The following is a 27,892-nucleotide window of genomic DNA, read 5'->3' on the forward strand; positions in this document are numbered from 1 at the left end:
GGCCCAAAGGTGCCACGGAGCCCGGCGGAGGAGGGAGAGACCTCATGGCCATGAGGTACCGCTTGACCTCCTCTGGCGTTGCATCGTGCCAAGGGACCAGAAGGTATGGGGCAGGTTGCGACGCCCGCGACTCCGACGGAGCCACGTGGGTGGGGTTAACCGAATCCCAGGCCGCGTCGCGCGAGGGGTGGGTCAGAAGAACGATGACGCCTTTCCGACCTCTCATGCCTCTTACCTGAGGACCGGGATCCTGAAGACCGATGCGGACTCTCGGAGCTACAAGGGCTCCGACCCCGAGACCAGTCCCTCGACCTCCTGTGGGACCTGGACCTTGAACGGCGCGGGGCCGACTGCCGGAGCTCAAGCCGCTTGCGGGACCGGTCCCGCCTAGCCTTAGACGTCAGAGCCCGGCAGTCGGAGCAGGTTCGGTCGTCGTGGTCGAGGCCTAGACACTCAAGACACCGGCGATGGGAGTCGGTAACCGACATCAGTCGGCTACGCTTGGAGCAGGGTTTGAACCCGGGCATCCCTACCGGCATCGTAGGAGTCGAGCGACTCGAGAAAAACACATCAAAAGAACAAAAAAGTTTAGTCAAAAAGTGACTATGGGGTAGAGCTTCTCCGGATCTGCGCTAGCTGTCGTGAAAAAAAGAAGAACTGATGTCAGCGCGCGAGGGCGGCGTCTAAGTACTCCAGCGACGTCTTTTCAGCGCTAACGTCGCCGACGACGGACACGGAGCCGGGAACGACGCCTACCGACGCGCAGGGATATTACTACGCAAACGTTTCCGGATCCAGTCTGACGCCTGGGGATATTCTAAGGTACGGAATCTATCACAAACTTGTCTCTTTCAGATAGGCAAGGCATCCCAGGGTCGCAAACCCCCGAATCCCAACCGGCCGAGCGGAGAAAGCTCAGGGCATACACAAACGCTGCACGGGCCACAGTAAACAATACATATTGAAGACAGCAGCTCAGCCAAAGTGAAGCCAAACAGCGCGCCATAAAGCAATCGGCAAGGAATCACAGGGCTGGTAACGTGCACAAAGGGACAACCTGATCACAGTGCCGCGCATGTACGGGACATAGCATACAAGGCAAACTGCAAACAAATACAGGGCAGGAACCGTGCAGCACCAAAAAATGGGACATCCTTACCACAGAGCAAGGCAGAAGGAAAAATCCCTCGCAAGCGGGACTCACCCGGAGTGGGGGCCAACCCCAGGAACAAGGCCCCCACTCCAACGTCGCCACATCCAAGACCAGCAGGAGGCCATCCAGCGAGGCACGTCTCCCCAGCCAAGCTCGGGAAGACGAGCCCGCGACCAGGAAGTAACCGGGAACTCCAGCCCCAGCGCAAAGGGCCGGGAGGTGCACACCATGCACAGCAGAACACCGGCTCCAAGACAGACTGACGCCCAGCAAGCCCGGCAGGCCAGGAGACAGTCCAGGGAACCCCGCGCCCGCACAGCCAGGCAGCCGGTGAAGAAAGAGCACTGCCACTCCAGCCCAGCAGGAGCAGCACCAACACACCAACCACTCTGTCGACAGACAGAAAAAAAAAAAAAAAAAAAAAAAAGAACAGGTCTGCTGGGTAAGTACTGCTTATGTACTCCCGGTGGGAGGGGCAGTATTAGAGTCCCAGCATTCCTCTTGTTTTTTTCTGTCGGGAGATGGTCATCTCCACATAGTTATGAATGGGACGAGGTCATAAGGGACCTGGGGGTAATAATAAGATTCAATGGAAGGCCCTGGACCTCTGTATTGAAAGAGAACCTAGCTGGATCCTGAGAGGATATTAATTCCTAGGAAAATAACGCGAGAAACCTCTCAACATGAAGCTTGCTTAGCAGGACACTGGCAGAGCTTTTGTAAAGTTAGTGGAGAAAGAGCACATGACGGAAAAAACAATACAACTGAGTCTGCAGAAGGCTGTGTATCACAGTAATCAGGAGAGGCAGACGTGCTAGGAAACAAACAGAAAAATACACAATCTGAAACACCCCATGGTTTTCCAGAAGGCAACTTTGAACATTTAAAGTCAGAGAATGCAGAGATACTTGCAAGACAATTAAAACATCTTATTCGCCCAAGCAATGCAGGTCTAATCATATTTAGATTGTAATCAGCTGTAACCAAGATTTTACATAAAGGGGGACGATTACAAAAAAAGAATGTGCTAGACGTGGAAGCTACGGAGTGTAACAATTAACACACTCCGTGAAAAAAACATCCTTTCAACTGTGTACACATTTGGATTGTTTAAAGAGCAAATAAGAGGTACAAAATCCCTGAAACTATGTCATTAGAGCTTACCAGTTCTGGAACACGCAACATGTTCCCTTTCAATTGTTCTATTTCATGGTCTTTCTCCATGTTGCTGGAAACCAAATTCCTCAGCTGGACTTCCAAGGCAGCCATCAGCCGATCCTTTTCTTCTCGCCACTTCTGCAGGTCTCTGTCCTTCTCATACAACTGCACAGTAAGTGCTTCCTATTTTGAAGAAATAATACACTTAACATCACCAATAAATATTACAGAAATAAATCAATTCCCCAACCAAAGTTTACGGAAGTCTGTAACGAAATAGGGGTAAGAAGACAACACCGACAACACCACAAACCCGTCAGGGGCTAGATGATGTTGACGTGAGTCCCTTGCTCACTTTGCCACGGGATTCAAGCTAGCCTGGCTGATGAGGGATGTTAGCCCGAAACCGGTCCCCGGATGCTCGTTTCCGGTCCAGGGAAGACCTGGCTTGGCAGTTCCTGCTGGACTGTTCGCATGATGCACAGGGTGAAAACTGATTTGCATATAACTGGGTCTGAAATGAGGTGGAGAAGTGAGCTAAAGAACGATGATGATTCAACCCAGATCTGTGACTGGGGATCAGTGTCTGAAAAGTTTCAGTGCTCCATCCATCATCTCCTTGTGTTTACGATGTTGCCAAGTAACCTGCCCGCTCACAGGAATGGATGCCAGTTTACTCCAAATATCTTTAAGACGGTCCAGAAGCGCATCTTTATAGGATTTCAATGACAAAGCACTGGATTGGGAAATCTCGGTTAACAAATGGGTTTTACTCCCCATCACAAGCAAGGGCAATTCCTGGATCCAGGACATCAGCCGCCTTGCATAGGCCCTCATTGAAAGAAGAAACAACGTCTTCCCGGGTAAGAATCAAGAAGCACTCTGTCGACCTCGGGTGCAGAGTGCTACTTCAATGGCATTGTGAAATTCAATTCAGAAGCCTCTTAAAAGTTATAGAGGGGAAGAAAGAGCGACTTCTTTGATGACCCGCTCGTCACCATGAGAAATCTCAGCAGACAATGTAAAAAGGTAGAAGGACTCAAATGCATCATCAAGTGTAGTGTAGCTCCTATTTTCCCAATAGGCTCTGCGCATTGGAATAGTACCTACAGCAGTAAAGGCCTAGACCAGACGTTAACTAGGTCTACTACTGTCGATACTAGACTTAATTTTTGGGTTTGCCAGCTAAGCTCAGAGTTCGCTAGAAACTTTCTCGAATGTTCAAGGAAGGATTAACTTCCCTGATTAGACAAGAAGGGATTTAGTTTCTGACAACCATAGAACATGACAACTTTGCTCTCCCCTAATCAAGAGTCAATCTCAAGAGTCGTGTGAGCACAAGGCAATTATTTTACTCAGTCAGTACGTGCGTTCTTAGTCTCATCAGAATGTAGAGAAAAGGAAGAGACGGGCGTGTTCAATAAAAAGGTGTTATTTATTGATCAGTCTCTTTTCTCGTACAAGAGAAATGGATCGATATTATTGCAATACTTATAGTTAAGTAAAGTGCATACATTAAAAGCAATAGTATAAAATAATACTGTAAAAACATTGATATGGTTTCTGAGCCATATGATGTTTAAAATGATTAAGATATATTTACATACACATATACATTTGACTAAACGTGCTCAACTGGTGTTTCTAAATACGCCTACCCCGTGTACCTGACCTAAGTCTAATGCGTGGGCGGGAATAGAAAGTTACAGTTTAAGTTAAGTTTGTTTTTGCCAAGTGAATAACTAAAGAATTCTCTGTGAGGGGTTATTCAGTTCTGTACCTGGAAGTTAGGATGAATGAGGAATGGTATCTCTTTCTCTGCTCTCGATATTCCAGGCTGCCTGCGAGGGCTGCCCAGAAGCGCCGGTGCTGGGTCTCTCGGCTTGAGATAGCAGCGCGTCAGGAAGGCGGGGCTGCTGCCAGCGGGGTCTGCTTCTGCTCTCGGCTTCGGCAAGGGTGGCTGCTCCGTCTTGTCACCACGCGTGTGTTTGCATAGGGCAAGGTCGGCAATATTTATACATTAAAGGTGCCGAGATTGACGTAAGGATGGACATAGATACGTCAATAAAGATGTCATACGACTTGCTCGTTAGCACATTCTTTACTAAAGTTCTCTGTGAAATCAAAACAATGGCCGCACGGATTATCCAGGTTGTCATAGGTTTGATTTGTTATGAGAACGTCGTATGCCTTATCAGGGGCTGGAGGAATGTCGCTTGTCTAATTAGATCTCAAGCGTTATGACCTAATCAGATAACACGTTCCTGTGCCGTAGTGTGACTGCGTCAGATAACGGTATCTGCATCATGGGGGTTTTCTTGCCTCATGGGCTGACTGTTAGTTAACTTGATAGTTAGTTTAACCAGAATAGGGTCAGGAATAGGGGGACTGATTCAGAACCTATAGAAATACACGACACCCACTCCACGCTAACTATGGTCATATCTACTAATCTATGCATAGTATAACATAGTACAACATACTATAGAGTATAGTGTATACCTTACCACCCCAAAATACATAAATGCATTTTGAAATTTTCAAATATACTGAAAAATTGCAGTCATATATATTGTATGCACTTAAGCTATGAATTAAATGCAAAGGTAAACACGCATTGTTATGCATTATTGCTTTTTGGTATATGAGAAATACACATGAAATGGCTCTTAATATGGCTATACAGAAAGGAAGTTCGAGACCATTTCATCACATAATAAAATACTTGTGAACATACCAGCGGGCAGCTAAAGTCTATATAAAGTATCTAAAAATAGAAATCTTAGTTCTCTAGGAATAGTTTCTTACTTTAAGCAGAAGATCAGTGTCCCGGAAAAAAAAATATAGAAAAATATTTTAAGGGCTTGCTGAAAAATTGCTGTCCGTGAACTGGATTGTAATTGTTCATGTGACTATTTTTAAAAGTTGAAGGCCGAATTCAGGGAACGCCGTGTGCGAGTTTACTCAAAAGTCTCTATTTCTGTTCCGGAGAGAACATCATATCATTCAGGCTTTCGAAAAAACTGTCAACAGCTTCATGGGAAAGTTCCACTAAGTCGGAAATAGGGGTAACCATGCATTCGTGCGCATGATTGTCTCCATTGACATTCTGATTTGCATCACTGACAGAAGGTCGTACCTGTTCGATGCTGCTTTCATCTTGAACTTCACTACTCTTCAATCGTAGTGGTGAAGATTCCAGGAATGCCGTCATCAGGATTGGCAGCCTTTGAGGGCAGCACAAAGCGTGAACCTTGGTAGGAACCAACAGTGTATCTGCATCCACCGGCGCATCCGATTGTAGCGTCAGACAGGTGTCTAACACGCATTCTTCTCCGCATAGCAGACACCTTAGTACAGGTAAAACACACCTTTGCCACATTGGTCGAAATGATAGAAACCAAGTCATGTTTAGGTCTCTAAGCCGGGAGAGTCCCAGGATTTTTGATATCCGGTCCCGGTATCCAATGGCTAGGATCGTATCTTCCATTGTCGCGAGAGTTTGATCTGTGACATGGGTTGCCATAACGAAAAATAAGGACTAGGAATAGGATTCCTGCAATTAGTCCCAGGATCAGGGGAAGTCCGCCAAAAATCGAATGGACGAAATCTGGAAAAATACCCAGTATGGCTTTGAATGGTGTTAATGCCATCGAAAATACTGTCTTAAATACCTTTGAGACCCCTGTGGTATCAGAAATATTTAAGATTTCGCTCAGGATTTCCGCGAAATGTACGGGGGAATTAGTTGATAATAATGTATGTATCTCTGCAGTCGTCCTTGCGACTTGTAGATCATACGTTTCTTTAGATGACGTGAGCCTTGTAGGCGTCTGAAGAAGCACTGTTTTCATTCTGCTTAAAGTGTCTATTCGAATAGAAGTAATTTTCAAACTGGGCCATGCCCTTGCCTATCTGTCTGGAAAGGAGCTGGGGAACAAAGAACGTCCACAGCACTTGACCTTGGCCGTCGTAGTGACTAGATAAGGAGTCCCGGGCATAAGACTACAACATCTGCGGTCTACAATAAGAATGTAACTCCCATTATAGAGTCTTTGAAAGAATGGTTCTATTTCAGTTGCAGGTGCGCCTTGCTGGTGACATGAAAGGTTGTATGAATTCCCTTCACAGGCTCCGTGCAAACTAATTCCGTTACACAGAAGCGTGCCGCTTAGTGACATAGCACAATTGTTGCCACTAAGAAACACTTTCTGTCCTTTATTACTGACACATGCATGTGAATAGGGCAGGTTCCAAGTTGTTTTAAGGTACCCCTTTCCCAATTTCTCGTACATGCCAGCCTGTATATATTTTTGGCAGTATTGAAACCTGAAGGTTGAGATTGGAATATTTATGATTCCGTGTATTATCCATTCACTGACAGGTCGTTCTGACATTGTCATTGGTAATCTTTCTAGTTTTTCAATGCTCAAGATTGTATAATCAGCACCCTTTTGCGCCATACCGATTTGTCTATCAGTAAGGTTAAAGATTTGGAATAGTGACGTTGTGTTGATTAAACGCCAAGGCACATAGCCTGAACGCAGATTTTGTAACGTCCAGCCAAGCTGTACAATAGAACGCAATTGTGACTGACCATGTTGTAATAACAGTAAGTCTTGCGATAATATATCAATTGCTGAAGACACAATGCTGTCCAATGAAAATATTCTGGAGGACAGAGTCATTAACCCATTGTCCACTACAGAAAGTGATTTTTCCAAATTAATACGATCAATTTCACGTATTCTCTCTGCTGTTTCAATTTGAGTAACCTTCCAGGCCTCATTGTATGCTGCATATACAGAGGCTGCTATGAAACGCTTTTGACGCTGTTTGCGTGGTCCCATTATGAAATCACGCAAGTCAGCACCATCAGTAAGTAAAGTTAGGTGTTGCTTAATTTCAGGCAGTGTGGAAGGTTGTAGCCATTGAAGGCATAATTTGCCCACACTGTAGGTTGTTATTATCCCTGGGTGATGTCTTTGAGGATATCTAGGGTCTGGCCTGGTCATTTTGAAACCCTGTGTTTTATTCAGGAATCTATCTTGACAGTTATTTGTATCTGTGGGCCAGATCAACCATTGTTTCCAATCAGGATGTGTTCTGTTTTGGTTAAGTATATGGTTTATGTCTATTTCTTCATCTGTATCAGAGTTATTGCTAAACATTGTTGGCTTTGGAATAGACAGGTTATTTAAATCTTTGATTTTGGCTAAGCCAAGACAGGTGGTTTGTTGAACAGTGTCATTTAAAAATATCATTTGTTCTGGGATCATGCAGGCTCTAAACAAAGCTTCTAAACCCTGTACTTGCCATTCTTTTGTACCCCAAACACTTTTTAAATCAACATTTTGTCCCAATAATCAAATCCAAAAGTATTCATTTTTTCAAAGAATGAATCTGAATATATCAATTTTGTGTTGGTTATCATGGTTTTCATCCCTGTCTTGTTTGACCATTTGTAATAAAATGTTTCAGCATTAGTTATGTTAAAACCTGAAAAATATGAATATTTGTCATAAACGGTTCTAGAGCTCCCTTTTGGAGGTGTAGCACAATGTTCCCATTGATTATAATTAAAAACATTTCTAGGTTGTGCAGATTTATGCAAGAAATGGTTGCCATAATGGTTATAGCAATACATACTATCATAATTTGTAGAACCTTGCAAATAATCATGTTTTGTAAATTTAGCAGACATTACTAAGTCAGACATCATATTGTTAATACTTTCAAAGTCCCAATCATCAGCAAATGAGTTTGGTTTTGCAAAGTCACTCAAGGAGATCTTGATTTGGTGTGGATATTTCAGGATCTCGACCGGACCATAAATTTCATAGTCAGTGTTGTCCCAGGCTACCCCACCAGGTATTGGAATTGCTGTGAAGTTGGCTGAAGAAAGTTCTGAAGAAAGTTCTCTTTTCTCGACGTGCGAAGATGTGTGTGGTTTGAGGACCAAGTTGATGTTCTGACTTGCTGTGTCCATTTTAGCATATTTTCCCTCAATGAAGCGTCCCAAAGTAAATACCATGATGAGCCAAAGTATGAGGATAAATGCACCAAAACCCACCCAAAATTCAATCCATGGAGAAACCAGATATGTTTCTTTCAGTTGTTTCAAAAGTTCCTTAGCTTTGTCTTTAAAGGATTTTGATGATGGCTGTGTCTTTGGTTCACTGAAGCCTTCAGAGGAATCATCGAAGTTGATGAAGTAACCAGATGCAGTTCTGTCAATTGTTCCAATTGGTTCAGGATTTTTGTTTTTTGCATTGTCACTTGGTACTTCAGTATAGATTGGTGTGTCTCTGCTAAATGTCTTTATTTGGGTTTTCAGAGGTCTGAGTTCTATTGCATTGTTGCATAGTCCTTGTTGTTCTTCTGTAGGCGTTTCGAATGTGATGAGCCTCTTTGATAGGACCTCTGTACTGGTAGCAAACCTTGGTGTTCTGCTACTTATTGGGAGTCCACTTGGCCTACTGTTTGTTATCGGCCACATGTTGTGGTTTTACCAGGTCGATGGATACAACTCGGTTCTCCTTTTTACCAGCAAGTGGCGGTAGTACAACTGATCTTGTCCCGTTGACAGACAAGACAGGAACTGCTTTTCTGTAAGAAGGCCCAAATTCCTTCTTTACCGCGATCTTCTCCCTGACTAGATCCCCGACTTTTGGAATCCAGACAGGTCTTGCTGGGACAGGTGGTGATTCTTCAGTGGTTGTTGGCTGTTGTTTCAACTGTATGTTGCTCAGGTCTTTTCTTGTTTTGTTTAAGTCCTGCAAAATAGCCAAACGGTCTTTGACATCAAATGTTTTTTCTGTTACCACTGAAGTCTGACTATCAAGGTCAGAGATCAACATCCTAGTTCCGAATAATAATTCGTACGGACTGAATCCCTTCAGAGAATTTCTTGGCAAGTTATTTAGACTACGTTGGACACTTATTAGATGTTTGACCCACCCAGCTCCCGAACCTAATATCCTTTCTATTATAGATTGCTTTCTGCCTTGGTTTTTTCTTTACACCATCCCATACCCTCAGGAAGGAAGTGAGAAGATTCCCGCTGGGCTGTGCTCCTTTGGCCATGTTTCCCCCCCAGGCTGGATTGCCTGAGTGAAAGCAATGGTCGAACGTAGCATGCTCTTAGCGTATATGCCATTTAGACTCGCAAATCTTGTATAATAGTCCGGACGTCAGCCGAGTGCTGTGGATCTACATTATAAGTGGAAACTAGCCTGTATATGTTAATCGCAAGCCATTCTTTTTACTGGTGATGTTATCTGCAGTCAGATTCCACCGTATTTTGTTTTTTCTCTCCCCACTGCGATTTCTGTTGCAGTTTGGGCAGTTTTTTACAAACATGGTATGATGTAGGCTCATGCCTGGCCACCAGTACCGTGATTGTAAATCTTCCAGAGAATCCTTTAGTTTGAGGTGTCCAAGACCCTCACCCATATGTGCGTCTGCGACTAACAAGTGTCTCCTGTCCATGTTTGGAATCACTCTATCCCCCACTCCAGGGATTCGAGCAAAAGGGACGGAGTTTGCATCGATTATGTATGTGTAATTGAGTGGATAGTTGATCGGTAACGCTGAGCAGTCGCCTTTTGATGACGTTTTCACCGCCAGCAATGTTTCACCGTCAATGTATTTTAATGTACGCTTTTTTCGATCTACGGGAGCCGATTTAGTGGCTGCCGCTGCGGCTGTTTCAGCCAATGAATTCCCTACAACGTGAACGCCATCACGCTGATGACTCAGTGAGTGAGTCACGTGAGTCTTTGGTAGTTCTTTTTGTAAAAGAGCTATTTGTTCCCAGAGCAGTCTCTGCTTTATTGGTGCATCTGTGTCATCTTTGTAACCGTTCTGAATCCATGTCTGCAAATCGCTGTTATATGATTTGACGCAGTAATATGAATCTGACACTATAAGTGTCGGGAATTCGCGATCCGCATTATCTAGCGCCATTTTCAATGCGATTATTTCAGTTTGTTTTTCTGAATTAGTTTCTACTGAGTGTGATTTTGTTAATAGAGGTTTTAATTTACCTCCGCGCCACACTTCTTTTGTAATCTCACATGTGGGGTTGTATGCTTGTTCTCCCCAAACGGAGGGTTGAGCATGTACGTCTGTATAGATTACACAGGCGTAATGTCGTAGAGGCAGAATGTCGATTGGCAGAGGATACGTCTTTTCATATTTTAGATTTTTTAATTCTTCTAGTTCTGGATCAAAGTAGTAGTCTACTTTGTCCGTTGTGGTTGAATTCACCCATTGTATCCATTCCGGATTCAATGTTGTTGTTGGTAAATTACACGGTGTTGTTAGTGCCTCAAAGGCTGATTCTGCTGTTCTGACTGTGATATGTCTACCGTCAGCTATGTCTTTTTCTCTAGCTATTGCGGTTTGAACTGCACGAATGATTTTTTCTGTATTACTGAATTTCTGTTCAGCTTCTGTGTACATGTGTGATTTAAATGCAATTGGTACCTTATCTCCCTCAGAGGTTAGGTATGTGAATCCGCATCTCCCTGGGATGACTCGGATCACAAGGTTGCGTGTGTTATCACGTGTTTCTAATTTTGTTTTAATTAGCATGTCTGTTTGTAAGGATCTCAAAATTTCTGTGTGTGTTTGAGTCCAAATAGATCTTTTAAAGTCTGGTTTAATTAGATCATAAAGGGGTTTAACCCTTTCTGCGTAATTTGCAATGTATGTTCTTCCGAAATTTAGGAAGCCTAGAATTGACTAAGTTTTTTAGTGTTTTAGGAGCTTGGATAACAGCACATTTCTCTAGGAAATTGTCTGCCAGGCTTTTGCCTTCACTTGATAACTCATATCCTAAGAATAGGACTGTCAGATGGGCAATTCTGGACTTTTTGAAGTTGAATTTGTAACCCTCTGCAGCGAACCCAAGTATTATGGTGTTCACTCTTTTCAAGTGAGTATCCAAGTCATCATCTGTTAAGTAAATGTCATCAACATAAGATAATGCTTCATCATCATATAGTTGTAGTAATTCTGTTACTCTCGCTGAGAATACCCCCGGGCTGTTCTTGTACCCCTGGGCTAACCGACAGAATTGTTTTTGAGTGCCATTTACTGAGAATGCAGTTAAATATCTGCTCTCTGGTGCTATGTTTTGACAAAAGAATCCATTGGAGATGTCCAAGGTTGTTTTGTATTTTTTGCGCACTATGTTATTCATTAGTGCAGCACTGTGTGAGTTTTGCACTGCAAAAGTTTAGCAACATGTGTTAAGGTGTCGGTAATCCAAAACTAGACGATATGAGTTGTCTGGTTTGGAGACCGGAAACAAAGGATTGTTCATTTGTGAGGTGCAAGTTTCAATCACCCCCTGGTATTCTAGCTGATCTAGTATTTCATTTACTTGTTTTTTAGCTTCTTGCTTAATTGGGTACTGCCTTTGTGCAGTTGGTTGTGATTTTAACTGGATTTTGTGAGGAGGAGAATCCTCATCCCATCCTACGTGATTTTTATATAAAGCAGGTGCTAAGGCCACTGCCCACTTTCTAGCAAGTGTATATTTTTTATGAATCAGGATTTGATTCGAGAAGGCAGGCATAATTACTTCTTCGCCATGAGGGCACTCCCTGACAAACTCTGGTGGCCAGTCTTTTTCAGCTAGAAGGATGTCATAGCCTTTGGAGAGGTTATCCCAAAATAGTCCCCTAATTTTCCTAGTCTTATCTCCCTCTGTACGTAATGTTATCTCGTATATCTTGTGGGGCTTGCTAACTCTGGTATCTGCAGTTTCCACTTGAAGGTATTCATTCGTGTCCACTGTCTCCAGATGATTCATAAGGACTTTGCGAGCTATGCTCACCTCTGCTGCGCTGTCTAGCATTGTCTGAGCCCACTCTCCGTTTTTCAGTTGTGTCCTCAGTATTCTCGGCATTGTTAACTACCTTGATACTGGCTACCTTCTTTTTTGGAAATTGTAATTTCTTTTTCAGTCGAGCAGGTTCCTTGTCTTTGGACTTGGCGTGCTCTTCTGATCGTCCTCTTCTTTCCGATTTCTGCGAGGAATTCTGAAAAGATTGAGAGGGACGTGTATCAATGTCTTGATATCTATCAGGTTTTTTAATATTATCCCTATTTCTAAGGTTATATCTATTCCCAGAGGGGTCACTCTGCGGTGACCTCTGTCTTTGGTTTGGAGATTTCTCTCTTCGCCTCGGAGACCTTCCTCTGGACTGGAATTTCTTTTCTTTGGGATTGGATTGTTTGTTTCCATCCCAGTTCTTTTTCGGTGAATTATTATTATTAAAAAATATTTTTTCTGCACTTGTAGTCAGTTGCGGTTTTCCTGGTATTCCACCTAAGCTATCTCTGCCTAGTTCCTCATAGGATTTTTCTATGATTCTGGCAATTTCAGCTGGTTGGTCTGCTATATCTGTCTCTTTTAACCTCTGGCAGATCGCCACGTTTGCTGCTTCACCTTTTATGTTGGCTAGTAATATAGCCGAGACCTGCTTGAAGTCTTTCAGTAATTTCATACCAAGAGTTAAAGCAGGTTCTGGACCGTATTCATCTTGAATTTGTTTTAGCACATCTGGTATCACCGAAATGGATGGGACACCGTGCGTTTTTGTATAGATGGAAGCAAAGACTGTACCCCAAGTGTCACAGTCCTCAATGTGTGGTGCGATTCCCATTGGGAGACATATAGTCAGAATCCTGTGTTTTTCTAATGGGGTGGTGTCAGGAAACACCGCCTCTATTTGGGTGATTTTCTGTGCCAACCAGAATGGTATTTGTTCCCGTTTAGCTGGAACTTTACCTAGGCAGGATTGGATGTTCTGTGGTGTAATTTTATTTGTGTTCCCCTGGTGAGGGGTCAGCTGTGGAAGTTTAATCGCTGGCTGAATTGTTGAAGTCCGCATTACATACTGAACTAATTGTCTATGAATTTTTAGTAGTTGTTTTAGCTGTATTAACAGCTCTGCTGCAGGCATTCTATCGATGTCTGGATGTGGTGTGTATCCGGCTAAGACCGGCCACGTTGCTCCTGGTCTTCCTAAAGGACCGAGCCTTGTGATGTGATTATTGTGTTTTAGGGCGCCATCAAATAAGAGCAAATGCTCTTGGAATTTGAGTGGTACTTCCACCTCCTCGAAAGGAGTGTACTCATTAGGAGGTTCCTCTACTTTGTAATAGTGGAAGTACTTTGTTACAGCATTTGCTGCTGGAAAATGTATCCATGAATAGTATACCTCTGTCTGCCGATATTCGTGTGCCTCAATTACGAATATGACTGTGCCACCTCTAGGTGTCAGTCCATTTTCTATAAGTTTTAAGGTTATAGATCTCCTTTTGGCGACCTGGATGAGTATTATATCCGGGTCTGCATCGAGTGCTGTAGTGTCAGCTGCTGCTATTTCAGCTGCTAATCTAGTAGCCTCTCTTTCTTCATCGCTGTCCATTTTACTGACAGAATGGTATTATGTTTATTTGCAGATCAGGTTTCTTTATGGAAACAGAGATTAGATGCACAATATTTTGGAACTGTTTTATCCTTCAACGTTGACTTGACCAAAAACCATACATAGGAGTTCCCTCCTGCGAGGTTTTGGAGGATATTACCTTTCACCCACTCCAGACGTCTTTGGAGTATGTGGGAAAAGGGGTCTGAGTGAGAAAGCACGACTGAGTTACTCTAAATGTCTTACGTTAGTTTTATCGCCCTTTCCAAACACGTTGGGCGCCATGTAGTGTAGCTCCTATTTTCCCAATAGGCTCTGCGCATTGGAATAGTACCTACAGCAGTAAAGGCCTAGACCAGACGTTAACTAGGTCTACTACTGTCGATACTAGACTTAATTTTTGGGTTTGCCAGCTAAGCTCAGAGTTCGCTAGAAACTTTCTCGAATGTTCAAGGAAGGATTAACTTCCCTGATTAGACAAGAAGGGATTTAGTTTCTGACAACCATAGAACATGACAACTTTGCTCTCCCCTAATCAAGAGTCAATCTCAAGAGTCGTGTGAGCACAAGGCAATTATTTTACTCAGTCAGTACGTGCGTTCTTAGTCTCATCAGAATGTAGAGAAAAGGAAGAGACGGGCGTGTTCAATAAAAAGGTGTTATTTATTGATCAGTCTCTTTTCTCGTACAAGAGAAATGGATCGATATTATTGCAATACTTATAGTTAAGTAAAGTGCATACATTAAAAGCAATAGTATAAAATAATACTGTAAAAACATTGATATGGTTTCTGAGCCATATGATGTTTAAAATGATTAAGATATATTTACATACACATATACATTTGACTAAACGTGCTCAACTGGTGTTTCTAAATACGCCTACCCCGTGTACCTGACCTAAGTCTAATGCGTGGGCGGGAATAGAAAGTTACAGTTTAAGTTAAGTTTGTTTTTGCCAAGTGAATAACTAAAGAATTCTCTGTGAGGGGTTATTCAGTTCTGTACCTGGAAGTTAGGATGAATGAGGAATGGTATCTCTTTCTCTGCTCTCGATATTCCAGGCTGCCTGCGAGGGCTGCCCAGAAGCGCCGGTGCTGGGTCTCTCGGCTTGAGATAGCAGCGCGTCTCTCAGCGAGTCAGGAAGGCGGGGCTGCTGCCAGCGGGGTCTGCTTCTGCTCTCGGCTTCGGCAAGGGTGGCTGCTCCGTCTTGTCACCACGCGTGTGTTTGCATAGGGCAAGGTCGGCAATATTTATACATTAAAGGTGCCGAGATTGACGTAAGGATGGACATAGATACGTCAATAAAGATGTCATACGACTTGCTCGTTAGCACATTCTTTACTAAAGTTCTCTGTGAAATCAAAACAATGGCCGCACGGATTATCCAGGTTGTCATAGGTTTGATTTGTTATGAGAACGTCGTATGCCTTATCAGGGGCTGGAGGAATGTCGCTTGTCTAATTAGATCTCAAGCGTTATGACCTAATCAGATAACACGTTCCTGTGCCGTAGTGTGACTGCGTCAGATAACGGTATCTGCATCATGGGGGTTTTCTTGCCTCATGGGCTGACTGTTAGTTAACTTGATAGTTAGTTTAACCAGAATAGGGTCAGGAATAGGGGGACTGATTCAGAACCTATAGAAATACACGACACAAGGTGCACACAGCAATGTGTTCCAGGTGGTGACTGAAGGCTTCATCAAACAAAGATTATCCTAGAACTATGCAGATGACAATGCAAATGGAAAGATCTTCCGCCAAAAAACATGGGCAATCGAGCAGAGATGGCATTAGCAGACCGCATGGGAGACTTGTGGCAGGGTTGTGGTCGTGAAACTTGTGAGCACCTGAGGGAATCGGTGGAGGCCAAAACCTCCCCAGAAGAGCCTGGGTTTATGCCGCCACACAAGCATGATCAGTTCCAGGGGCCTGAAAAGCTTGGGTATCAAAGTTCGAAATGCAGTCACAGCACCAGTGCCGGACCTCTGCCTAATGAGGCATGTGCCAAATTAGACAAGGAATCTAGGTCTAGATCTAGGAAATAAGATTACGCTAACTAAACAACCTTTCCCTCAGTTGAGAGTGACAATGAGCAAAGGAGGAATCCCAAGGGCGGATCGATGTGGAAGAGCCTGGGGAAGATGACAGAAAGGAATCATTTTGACCAGGTCCACTAAGAGTAGGTTCTAGAGCAAGACGCGAGTAAACAACTAACTCAAATATCAGGGTCTTGAGCCTTTGAGGGTTTGTTTTCTCATTCACTGGCAAATTCCAAAGGGAAAAAGGCACCACATGAGCAAGGCCCTGAACAGGGTCCGGATTCGTCAGACCAGAGGTAAAGTGTTGCATGCTTTCAGGGTAGAACTCGGATGGGGCCACAGCCGGTGGGACCCGACCGTATCTGGGACGGCACAGTCCCTGGAGGCACTGAAAAAAATTATTGGAGAAAAATTCCAGGAAAGAGGAACTCTGGGTCCTTATTGAAAGGGGGGGGGGGGGGGGGGGAGAATGGACCGACATGAAAGTGCTTGGGTAGTTACTTATACAGCTCCATGTAGTCACATTCGGAGAGGTGTTGCAGCCTGGACTGAAATGCTGCACCCTCTGCAGTCACTAGAGATCTATTTGAGGTTTGTCGATCCAGTCTGGTGCCTAGGGAGATTTAAGGATTGAGGAATGTGCAGGTTGAATTACCCATCAGAAGTAAATCCTGACTAATCATCAATTTAATCACCAATGTATCACCAAAGCAACAAATACTTCCTATTCTGGGATCTAGATCAACGTGTGGATAGTCGCAAAGAAAGAATACTTTTCCTTTGTTTTTGAGGGAGTTCCCTGCTCAAGAGTGGTCACCACCAGCTATATGCATCTCTTTAGCCACTGTGCCGATGGTCTGCTTTCATCGCTTTGCATCAGGTAATGGGCAAGAGTTGAAGGGCCACACCTTTTCTACAGCATAGCTTAAAGTTGTCTCCTCTTCTGCTAGTCCTAGGTATGCACCATGCCTGCTCTTTGTAAAAGCTTCTGCTTGCTTAATAAAATGACCTAGACATCTTTGATGCTGACCCAAGGATCAGGAAACTGCAGCATGAGACACTGGTTGAATAGATGTCTTTAAGACCTAGCCTGGGGAAAGGGATGAAAAATCATTGTGCCTCTTTCTAGCAAATATATAAACAAGTCAGGCATATAACAATGGAATTGTTCTGCATAAGTAAGAATAACATGGTTAAATACTCGTATCTACATGTAAATGCATGTTTGGTGAGGGTGGAATTGGTGGAACAAACAAGAATCAAGCATAATGAACAGACATGTACAATTGGACATACATGCTTAAAGTTTTTGGCTCAAATAATAAAGATAACTGAAAAATTACACAGAGGTACAATAAGTAACGTTAAGTCAATTAAGGATAGTGTAAAGAATGGTAAGCAGAGAATTGCAATAAAACCCCCAAAATATCCACATCATTTGCAGACTCACAACAGTAGCAAGGGTGCATTATAACAGTTTATGTTCGTTTTTATTTAAACAAGTTTGAACATCGGATGTTCTGGACCCACAACCACCCTCAAAACCCACTGGACTAGCGACCTTGTCTTAAAGACCTCTCTTCAGTGCCATTCTACACTCTCCAAACCTTCAGACATCTGCTTGCCAATGCTGCACATTTTTACTTGATAGAAATGACAGCAAACCCGCCCAGTTACTTCTACTATTTGTACCACTTCCATCCGTTCTTCTACTAATACTACTATAACTGGTGGCATTGAAGCACAAGTTACTATTTGTGTAACAATATATCTGTAAGAGACATTAGTTAGTGATAGATTCCTTACCCTAGAATATCCCCAGGTGTCAGACTGGATCCGGAAAGCTTTCGTCAGCAGTATCCCTGCGTCGATAGGTGTCGTCGTAAGGCTCCGCGTGCATTGTATTCGCTGAGATGTCGTCACTGGAGCTACTTAGACGTGCCCACGTGCTCGTACGTCAGTTCTGTACACAACTTTCCGTGACAAGAACGCAGAGCCATGTAAGATAGTGACCACTGGTGCATAGAAACTAGGGCCCGAAAGGATGACCTTAACCCCAGAAATCAGTTTGTAGTTCGGGGAGGATGGGTGGGGCGGTAAGGAATCTGTCACTAACTAATGTCTTACAGATCTATCGTTACACAAGTAGTAACTTGTGCATCTGAAAGAGACACGTTAGTGATAGATTCCTTACCTTAGAATAGATACCCCAGCAATACCAACCCTGGTGGTGGGTCTGCGAATAAGATTACACCAGAAAGTCACGGCCAAAGAAGCCGTCCCTCCAGACGAGACTGTCAAGGCAATAATGCTTTGTTAAAGTGTGCAGTGAAGCCCACGTGGCACCCTAACAGATGTCTTGCAGGTGGACACCACGTTCCAATGCCATAGTGGCTGCTGATGCCCTGGTGGAATGGGCACGCAGCCCCACCGGAGGTTCCTTTTTAGCCACAGAACAGGCCTTGATACACAAGACGACCCAGCAGGAGATAGTCCTCTTGTAAACAGCCCAGCCTTTTTTGGCGCCTGCGTAGCCAACAAAGAGCTGGTCCTCCACTTGGAATGCTTGTGTACGGTTCAGGTAAAATGGGAGCGCACGTTTTGGGTCCAGACGGTGGAGCCTCTCTTCCTCTCTGGAAGGATGTGGAGGCAGACAAAGTGGGCAAGGTGGTAGTCTGTCCAATGTGGAAGGCAGTGACCACCTTTGGCAAGAAGGAAGGACGAGTGCGAAGCACAACCTTGTCCGAATGAACTGACAGAAAAGGAGGCTTACAAGAAAGAGCCTGAAGCCAACTCACTCTCCTGGCCGAGGTGATAGCCACCAGGCAGACAGTTTTCAAAGACAGAAGATGTAAAGGACAATTGTAAAGCGGCTCAAAAGGAGCGCACATGAGATAAGTCAAAACAAGATTCAAGTCCCACTGACGCATTATGAAAGAACAGGAGGGAACATATGCGTAATGCCTTTTAAGAATCTCTGTACAACAGAGGACTTGAAAAGAGAAGGCTGATCTCGAAGCCTCAGAAAGGCTGAAATGGCAGACAGGTAGCCCTTGATAGTGCCCAGAGAAGAGCCCTGCCGGACCAGAGAAAGAAGGAACAAAAGGACCTCAGTAAGAGGGACAGAAAGGGGATCTACAGTCTTGGCTCTTCACCATGCCACAAATTTGTTCCACCTGAGGGCGTATACCGATTTAGTGGAGAGACGCCTGGCTGCCAGAATGACAACACAGACTTCAGGAGGCAAGTCAAATGGAATCAACAGTCACCGCTCAATCTCCATGCATGTAGGTGGAGGCTGGGCAGGTTCAGGTGGAGAACAGTCCCCTGCTGCTGCAACAGAAGATCCTCCCGCAGAGGCAGTTGGATCGGGGGATCCAGGCTCATACAGAGTAGCTCAGGATACTAGACTCTTCGAGCCCAGTCCGAAGCCACAAGGATGACTTTGGCCAGGTCGCGCCTGATCTTCAGCACTCTGGGCAGAAGTAATAACTGCACTACCCTGCCCCCCGACAGAGGGAAGGAATGTCTTCAGTGCAAGAAGGATCGCCCGAAGCTCCAGAAAGTTGATATGGAGCCAGGACTCCGCCCGAGACCTCTGATCTCTGCCTCGCCCATGTGGCCGCCCCATCCCAGGAGCGACAAATCCGTCACCACTGTGTGCTCCGGATGGGGAAGGAAGGATCTACTGCTGACCCAATGCGGATTCGTGAGCCACCACTGCAATTGTAGTGCAGTGCCCTCCGAGATCTGGACAGAGTTGGACAGGTTCCCCCGATGCTGCGCCCACTGAAACTTTAGGTCTCACTGCAGAGCCCGCATGTGCCACCTGGCATGGTTGGTCAGCAGGATGCAGGAGGCCATGAGTCCCAGCAGCCTCAAGGTCTTCTTGACCAAAACCCAGGACAAGGGCTGAAAGTTCGGAATCATAGGCCGAAAGTCCTGGACTCGCTGTTCGGGAGGATAAATCCGAAACCGCTCTGATGAAGAGGAGCTTCTGGGAGGGAATCAGGTGTGACTTCAGCATGTTGATGGAAAACCCCAACAAATGCAGGAGGTCGGCTGTAGTCTGGAGGTGGGAGACTACTGTCTGGGGCGAGCCCGCCTTGAACAACCAGTCGTCGAGATAGGGGAAGACTGAAACCCCCGATCTGCGCAGATGAGCTACGACCACCGCCATCACTTTCGTGAACACCCGCGGGGTGTTGGTAAGGCCAAAGGGGAGCACAGTGAACTGAAAATGATCCTGGCCCGCCGTGAATCGCAGGTAACGCCGATGGGCCGGCAGGACGGAAATATGGAAATAAGCGCCCTGCAGGTCCAGTGCCACCATCCAGTCTTGTGGGTTGAGAGCAGACAAGACCTGATCCACAGTGAGCATTTTGAACTTCTCCTTCCGGAGGAAGCGATTGACGTTCCGAAGGTCTAAGATGGGACGTAGACCATTGTCCTTCTTTGGAATCAAGAACTAGTGGGTGTAACAACCATGACCTACTTCTGGCGTCGGAACGCGCTAGATGGTCCCCTTGGCTAAGAGAGCTGCAACCTCCTGCTGGAGAAGTGCCAAATGATACCCGACATACGGTGGAACTGCAGTGGCATGGCTGGGCGGGTGGGAGATAGACTAGAAGGGGAGAATGTAGCCCCTTTGAACAATCTCCAGAACCCACCAGTCTGATGTAATGGTGTGCCAGTGGCGGAGGCGATGGCGAATCCTTCCCCCCACTAGCGTCTGGTGGGCCTGAAACACCGGACTAGGAAGGTCTGGAGGCACTGGCAGCGGGGGTGTTGGTGGACTGACCCATACACTGGCTCCGTGACCCGCCTCTGCGAGCCCCACGTCCGTGGCTGCGCTTGGACTGTTGCTGCGCAGGCTTGTTCTGAAATTAACGTGTTTGCACGCCTCTTCCGGAGTTTCAAAAGCAACGAAAGTTAGAAGTGGAAGGAGTACATGTGGCCGAAAGGCCTAAGGACTTGGCCGTGGCCCGAGTCCTTAAAACGCTCCAAAGTGGAATTTGCTTTATCACCAAAGAGGCAGGTGCCATCAAAGGGCATGTCCATCGAACTATTCGGGACATCGGCAGAAAAGCCAGTCATTCTCAACCAGGCATGACGACGTAGCGCCACCGTTGTGGAAATCGCCCTACCCAGCGAATCAGCGGTATCAAGTCCACAAAGTATAGTGAACTTGGCCGCATCTCTCCCGCCCATAAGAGCCCAGGAGAGAACTGTCCAGGCCACCTCTGGACACTGAGGTAGCACCTGCTCAACCGCATCCCATGCAGAATGGGAATAGCGGCCCAAGAGACAGGCAGTGTTCACAGATCACAGTGGAGCAGAAGTAAACGCCCTCGGGGATATGGAGGCCTAAACCACCAAACTCTCAGGTGTAGGGTGCTGGGTGAGGAAGGCAGGGTCGCCCGGGGCCGGGCCATGGCTTCAGCTCACACCCTTGTCCACAGGGGCCCCTGTGTTGGGCCGGAACCAAGTGCCCAGAAGCACATCAGTAAGTGCATCATTAAACGGCAACAGCAGTTCTGTAGAAGAAGCTGGCCAAAGCACTTCAGTCAGTAGGTTTGTCCTGACAGCCAGTGTAGGGAGCTCGAGGTCAAGAGCCTCGGCCGCCCTACGTAGCACCGTGGAAAAGGTACCACTCTCCTCCATAGTAGCGGAAGGAGATGGTGAACCAGGCGCCGGAGTGAAATACGGGCCACCTGCCTTCGGCTCCTCATCCCAGTCTGAACGGACTCACACTGTGCTGCGAGGGGGTCTTCAAACCCTACCCAGTCCTCCCCATCCTCCACAAGTGGACGAGTACGTGGGTGAAGAAAAGGGTAAAAGTTTCCCATCAGCATCGGGAGACATTCCTCGGCACCGGTTCGGCGTCGGAAAAGAAGTTGATGCCGGAGTCTGACGTCTGCACCGATGTTAGTGGGGGCCGTACAGGGTCCACCAGCAGGAACGGGGAGCCATGGAGGCTTCTAGGTGTCTACGACGTCGGGGCTGGAGCCGGTGATGTCGAGGAACGCGGAATAGTGGGGGCCCCCGGGGCCTGAAGGCGATCCCACAGGGCCGCACGGGCCGAAGATACCTGCCATGGCAGACACAAACTCTTGCAATTCAGCTGGAGTCGCCGATGGACCCGGGAAAGGTGGGTAGGCCAACGGTAACTGTTCAGGCTTCGTTGGAGCCGCAGGGGCGGTGCCACCTGCCCCCTCAGCCGCGTCCCCCGACCGGCGAGGGGAGGACTAAGAGTGGCAACGCTTCTTCGAATTTTTGTGCTTCGCCTTACCTGACTCCGAGTGCGAAGACTTCGAATGACGGTGCTTGCTCTGCGACCGGGCCCTTAACCTCCCACGGGACCGGGGCCTAGAACGACGTGGGGATGACTTCCGGGCGTCCAGCCACTTTTGGGATCGCTCCCGCAAAGTTTTCAGGGCCATGGCCCGGCAGTGGGAACACGACTCGGTGTCGTGCTCACGCCCCAGGCAGAAGAGACACTCACGGTGCGGGTCCGTCAGCGACATCGTGTGCGGACAGGCCTCGCAAAGCTTGAAACCGGTCATCCCTATGTACCAGGAGTAAGTTTACTTACAATTTATATCAAACAAATACTTTAGTCCACAAGTGACGGGGTACCAGTTTCTCCGGATCTGAGCTTGCTGGTGCGGATAAAAAAAAAGAAGTGACGTCAGGGTGCGTGGGCGCGTCTAAGTAGCTCCAGTGACGTAATTTTGGCAAATACGACGCCAACAAAGCACACGGAGCCATAAGCCGCTGTTAGACCTGTCAGCCCTTTGGGTGGTCCCTCCTATTTATTTATTTATTTTTACCCCTTTTGCTCCTCAATCTCTTTGTTTTTATGTCCACTGGAATTTGTCAGGTGTTGACCTAGGGGTTAGGTGCCCTTTGCCCTCAGTCTTTTTCCTGAGGCCTAGGTGCCTTTCTGACTGAATACATAGACACACAAAATGGTGGCTTTTAACTGTCAAATTTTTTTTACCTCAGAGACCTGGGCCATAGGATTACACTAGGAAGGTAAGGCGACGTCCCCACAAACGAAACTGTGGAAAAGGGGCCGGCACTGTCAGGGTGTGCGCAGCGTCCTTGAGGTGGTTGCTAGGCCACGGAGACCGGAGTAGCGTCCCGCCCTGACGTGAGGAGGAGGAGCGGGGGCGGGCCGTGAGGCGGTGCGTCTTGCCTTGAGGGAGGAACGGAGGCAAAGACGCACCGGAGAACCCGGCATCACGCTGCGCTTCCGCGAGAGCGCGGGGCTTATGGTGCCGATCTTGGAAGGGGAGTTGCCGCCTGAAAGCGCCTTGAACAGGTGGCTGGTTTACCCTCGGGAGGGGGGCTTGCTCCAGTGACTGGTGAAAGAGGAATTTAACCCCCACCCTTAGCCAGTGTACGAGACGTGCGCTGAGGTTTCCCTGCAGGAGGGTGTGGAAAAGTAAATTTTGCCATGTTCTGTGTCCCTACGCCTCATCCATCATGTGTTATGTGTGCATGATCAATATGCATATGTTATTCCCCATTTCTGATTAAAGACGCAATTCCAGTTGTGTCCACCTCTAGTATGTTAGTTTCCAGTCCTCGTGAATACTACGAATATCAGACCTATGTAAGTAATGTTGCCACGTTTCTCAGTGTGCACGTTATTCAATTATAAAGTCTCCGTTTCCAGGCCTCAAAAGGGCCCGGACCACAGATTCAGCTCCTGTCTCCTGAAAGCCTCGCTGAGGAGCGATACAGCCCCCACCTGTATCCTCGACCCTTCACTTACTTCCTGCCTCGCAGTGCCCGGTGCACCCCGGCTCTGCCTCTGAGTCTGCCAAAAGTATGTTATAGTTCCTGCTATCAGTTCAGTCCTCCTCCTCTGCATTCCTAAGCTACTGAACTGCATCAATAGTTTCCGTCATTGTCTAGCCTTCTCGTCTCCACGTTAGAGAAATACTGTATTTAATGGTCATTTAATATTCTTCATCACACACTACATGTAGAATAATGCATGGTCCAGTCTTAGAATCAAGTTAGCTTTTCCCCTCATGACTTCTAGTTTATATCAACATGTTCCCTAAACATTAGATACCAGATAGGGTTTAGGTACATGTCGCTCCGACCCTCCAGACTCTAGTCTCTGCTCCTAGCACAGAGTTCGTAGCCCCCAGCTTCTCCTAGTAACACGTCATTGCTAGTTTCCGCGCACCATTAGGTTAGAGGTCCCGGCTCCTTAGGTAGCCCCCTCCAATGTTTCCGCCCATTCATGACATATTCTGTTACGTTTTGCATCACATGTCTAAGTAAACTCCCAGTTACACCTCTTATTACTGTTATCTCTCGCGACTGCTACGCGTCACGCCTTCTACTCCACCCACTGTTACGCCTATTGCAATGTAATGCTATGTGTTTGCGCTATGTATATAAGTCAATGTTTTGTTATTAAATGTTAGCGCGCTCATCCCAGACCTAGCCCCGGCAGCTGCCGGGCCTTATTGTCCTATTCCTATGCAGGTTGTCCTGATCCTGTCCTTATGCTGTAATAAACCTGCAGAAACTCCTACTACCTCGAATCTTGACTCTTATTTATTGAGCTATCTGTTATGCTATAAGTCTAGTCAAAAATAGGGTATTATTTATTTATTTACCACATAATGGCGCCCGAATAGGGACTTGCCCTTTCCCCACGCGTCGGTGAAGCCACGCCGACCCCCTGACCCTCTGCAGTCGTGACGGAACCATACTGGCCAAGTGAAGATATTTCTGCTTCAAGTATCCCTCAGGCCCACGGAGGAGACGGAGGAGGCGGTCCAGCATCCGAACGAGACGGTGGAGGAACGCGGCGAGTCCCGACCAGAGCCCAAGCCGAGAGTCCAAGGTCCGAGGTATCCGGAGGCCCACCCGTAACTGAAGTCCGAAGTCCGAAGTTCGTCGTCGTCGTCCAGTCCAGTCCGAGGCCTTCCGTTCCGTGCTGCCCGGTGAGTACCATTGCTGGGGTAGTGTCTAGACAGGGTCAGTCTAAATTGACTCCTGGTCCGTGGGTTGGTGGTACCCAAGCCCACAAACGAAGTGTTCACCTAGGTGGATACGGGTCTTGATGCGTTCCTTTATGGGACCGGTATGTTCCGTACTGTTATAGCAGTGCATCCAGTAACTCTAGTCTGTTCCGTTCTCGAGAATTCTGTTCTGTTTCTGTTTTCAGTATTTTCAGGTAGTATTCTGTTCGAACTGTTATTTATAATGTTGTTTAATGTATTTCCAATGTCGTGGTATGCCTGAATTGTTTTCCCAATTGTTACTGTTTTTCGTGTATTGTATTGTGTTCCGATTCAAGTTTAGAATGCCGCTCTTTTCCAAGTTACGTCAGTTAAAAACTAGAAAGGGTCTGCTGGAAGCAGCAGTTCCTGTTCCGCCTAGGGACAGTCCAGGTCACTTTATGTATCAGAAACATGGCATAAGCGCCATATTGTATCTAGATTTATGGGTAGAGTATACCAAACAGTTAGAAGAAAAGTATAGATGGCCCGTATCGGGTACATGGGATGCCGAATGTATCATGCGAGTAGAAGAAGCATTATGGAAAAAGAAAGCCAGACAGTCACAGAAAGATGCCATCGAGTTATGGCGTAAGGAAGCGCATAGAAGAACGGAAAAGGAAGTCAGAAAGTCAGAGTTAAGTAGAGAATCCCAAGAACGAGCCCAAGAAAGAGAATTAATCGAGATAGGTGAACAAGTTAAAGCCGAACAGTCAGACAGACAGAGGCATGCCCTTATTAAGGGTATGTATCCTCTCCTTGCCGAAGGCTTGCCAAAAGCGACCCCAGAGGCATCCAGTAATTTCCCGCCACCATTAGTTCCGACCAAGCTACGTCACAAACCGACCGCAGCTGATATTTTTATTTCGTCCTATTTGGACGACACAGTTCCAGAATATGCCAATCCAGTTCGCGCTCCGCCTGTCCCTGTAAATCAGGCACTTCCCGTTTCTCCAGACACCGGAGTACCTGTTACGGTACCCCCGGGTCAGCCTGCCATGCAAGTTCAGCCCACGTTACAATTACCGACCCTGCAAGCACGAAGAATGTCAGTCGACGATTCTAGTCTAGGGGCCGCAGGAGGAGGTCCTCCTCAAACCCCGCCGCCTCACAAGCGTTTGTCAGCACTCGAATTACATGCTCAAGCATCACAGCGTACTCCAAAAAGTAATAAGTCAGTTACAGAAATCAGACAAGCCCTTGCCGAATGCGTCTATGACACAGTCCCAGGCGAGTATAATATGGTTTTATATTCCGTACGCGTAAGAAGGGTGACCGAGTATCTAGTCACCTTACCAAATATGAAAGAAGATTTAGACAGAATATATCGTTTCATCCGTACAGGGGATGATCCAGAAAGTATTGGCGAGATTATGTCCCAAAGGAAAGCCGAGATTCAGCTCATGATATTAAAGTTCCTGATCAATTGTCTAATAAGAGAACAAGATTACCCGTCTAAAGATCCCGCCGAAATGAGAATCCTGACAAGGTGGAGTGATAATATAGCCGAGGGTAAGCACAAGACCATTAGTGCCATGGAAAGTATGTACAAGAAAATTAGTAAAGAAATAATAAGGTTACACGAACAGCGTAAAGCAGCACAAGTAAGCGAGAAAGAAAGTGTCTCTGATCCTGAAGAGGAAGACGAGAATCCCGCCAGAATAGCGTATGTAGGAAAATCCAGATTTCCAGATAGCCATTTACGTCCAGAACCTAAGTCTATGTTTCATCATCCAGCACCAGAACGAGGCTCTCTAGAACAAGTATTTCAAGCTACCGATCACATTCTGAAATCACGAGTCGGTTATAGCGAATTAAGTACCATGCACGAACAAGAACTAGCCCGATCAGCAGTCTGATGGATTACTGATTCTACCACTTTTCCAGACGAAATAGTGGCACAAATGTTTCTGAAACTGCCCCCAGCCGAGCAACGACTGGTGGGTATGTATATGATCCAGCACCTCATTACCCTGTATGAGGGTCAACATTCTGATCCAGGCCCGTTACATGATATCCTGAACGAGTTACTCCAGTACAGATGGAGAGGTCTAGGTACCGATTTAATTAGTGTCATTCTAGAACAGCGCCACAAGTATAGAACGTTCCTGAACCCGCATTTTGTTCATGTCTCACCCCCGGAAAGTAAACCATTCTACATAGACAGACAGAATCCGCTACGAGAAGTCCACCCAGTCCAAGGGGCGGGTGGCGTAATGCAACGAGTGTTTGTATACACTCCGATATCAAAGATGGAACTTCTTGAAATGAAGAAATTAATTCCCTGTCATGACAAAGATCCAGCAGGGTTCCATCGAGAATTAAAAGACATGCTCCGTATGGGAGAATACACTTACCCAGATATCATTAAAATGTTAAAGGTCCTGCTACCCGCAGGGGTGTATGAAAAGTTAAAGGAAAAAGAATGGGAGGTGGGAGAGAAAAAGATCGATTGGGCAGCTCTAGAAGCTGAAGACAAGGCACGAGTACCAGGTACCGGTCTTGGAGATAAATGTAAAGAATTACCAGAATTATTGATTCAAGTTTTACCCAGATTATTGACAACTAGGAAAGAAGACTGGGATGCAATCTCAGCCTGTAAACAGAAACAAGAAGAGGATATTAGTGATTTTTATTCTAGATTCGAAAAATGTTTTAGTATTAATAGTGGTCTCAAGACAAGTAGTGAGTCATACCCTCATCTTTTCGTTACCAAATTAGTCGAGAATTCAAGTCCACAAATTAAAAACCGAGTTTTGAAAGTCGAAAGCACCTGGCAAGCAAATACTCCGTCCCAGATGCTCCAGATGCTCCAGTATCACCAGAATAGAATTAGAGAAGAGCAAGAACACGAAAGAAAACGTATGAAAGACACGAAAATGAAAGTGCTAGTTGCACAATCTGTTCCTCAAGACAGTCAGAAGAGGGGTCCGAATCAAGCCAGTCATCCTGCGGCTCCCGTTAAAGGGAACTGCAACTATTGTAAACAGCCAGGTCACTTTATAAACGAGTGTGCAGTTCTGAAGCACAACATAGCTACTGGTAAGACTAAAGAAAG

General features: G+C 46.1%; 1 protein-coding gene across 2 annotated transcripts in view; it reads right to left on the reverse strand.

Annotated features, from left to right (window-relative positions):
• Nucleotides 1-27,892, reverse strand: part of KIF20B (kinesin family member 20B) — a 608,549-nt gene that overhangs the window by 133,221 nt on the left and 447,436 nt on the right. For both annotated transcript variants that reach the window (XM_078642920.1, XM_078642919.1), the window contains exon 27: nt 2,318-2,494. In XM_078642920.1, coding sequence (XP_078499046.1) covers nt 2,318-2,494 — 177 coding nt within the window. The remainder of the gene's footprint in view (nt 1-2,317; nt 2,495-27,892) is intronic.

This window comes from Lissotriton helveticus, chromosome 5_1, assembly GCF_964261635.1.
Source record: "Lissotriton helveticus chromosome 5_1, aLisHel1.1, whole genome shotgun sequence".
NCBI classification, from domain to species: Eukaryota; Metazoa; Chordata; class Amphibia; order Caudata; family Salamandridae; genus Lissotriton; species Lissotriton helveticus.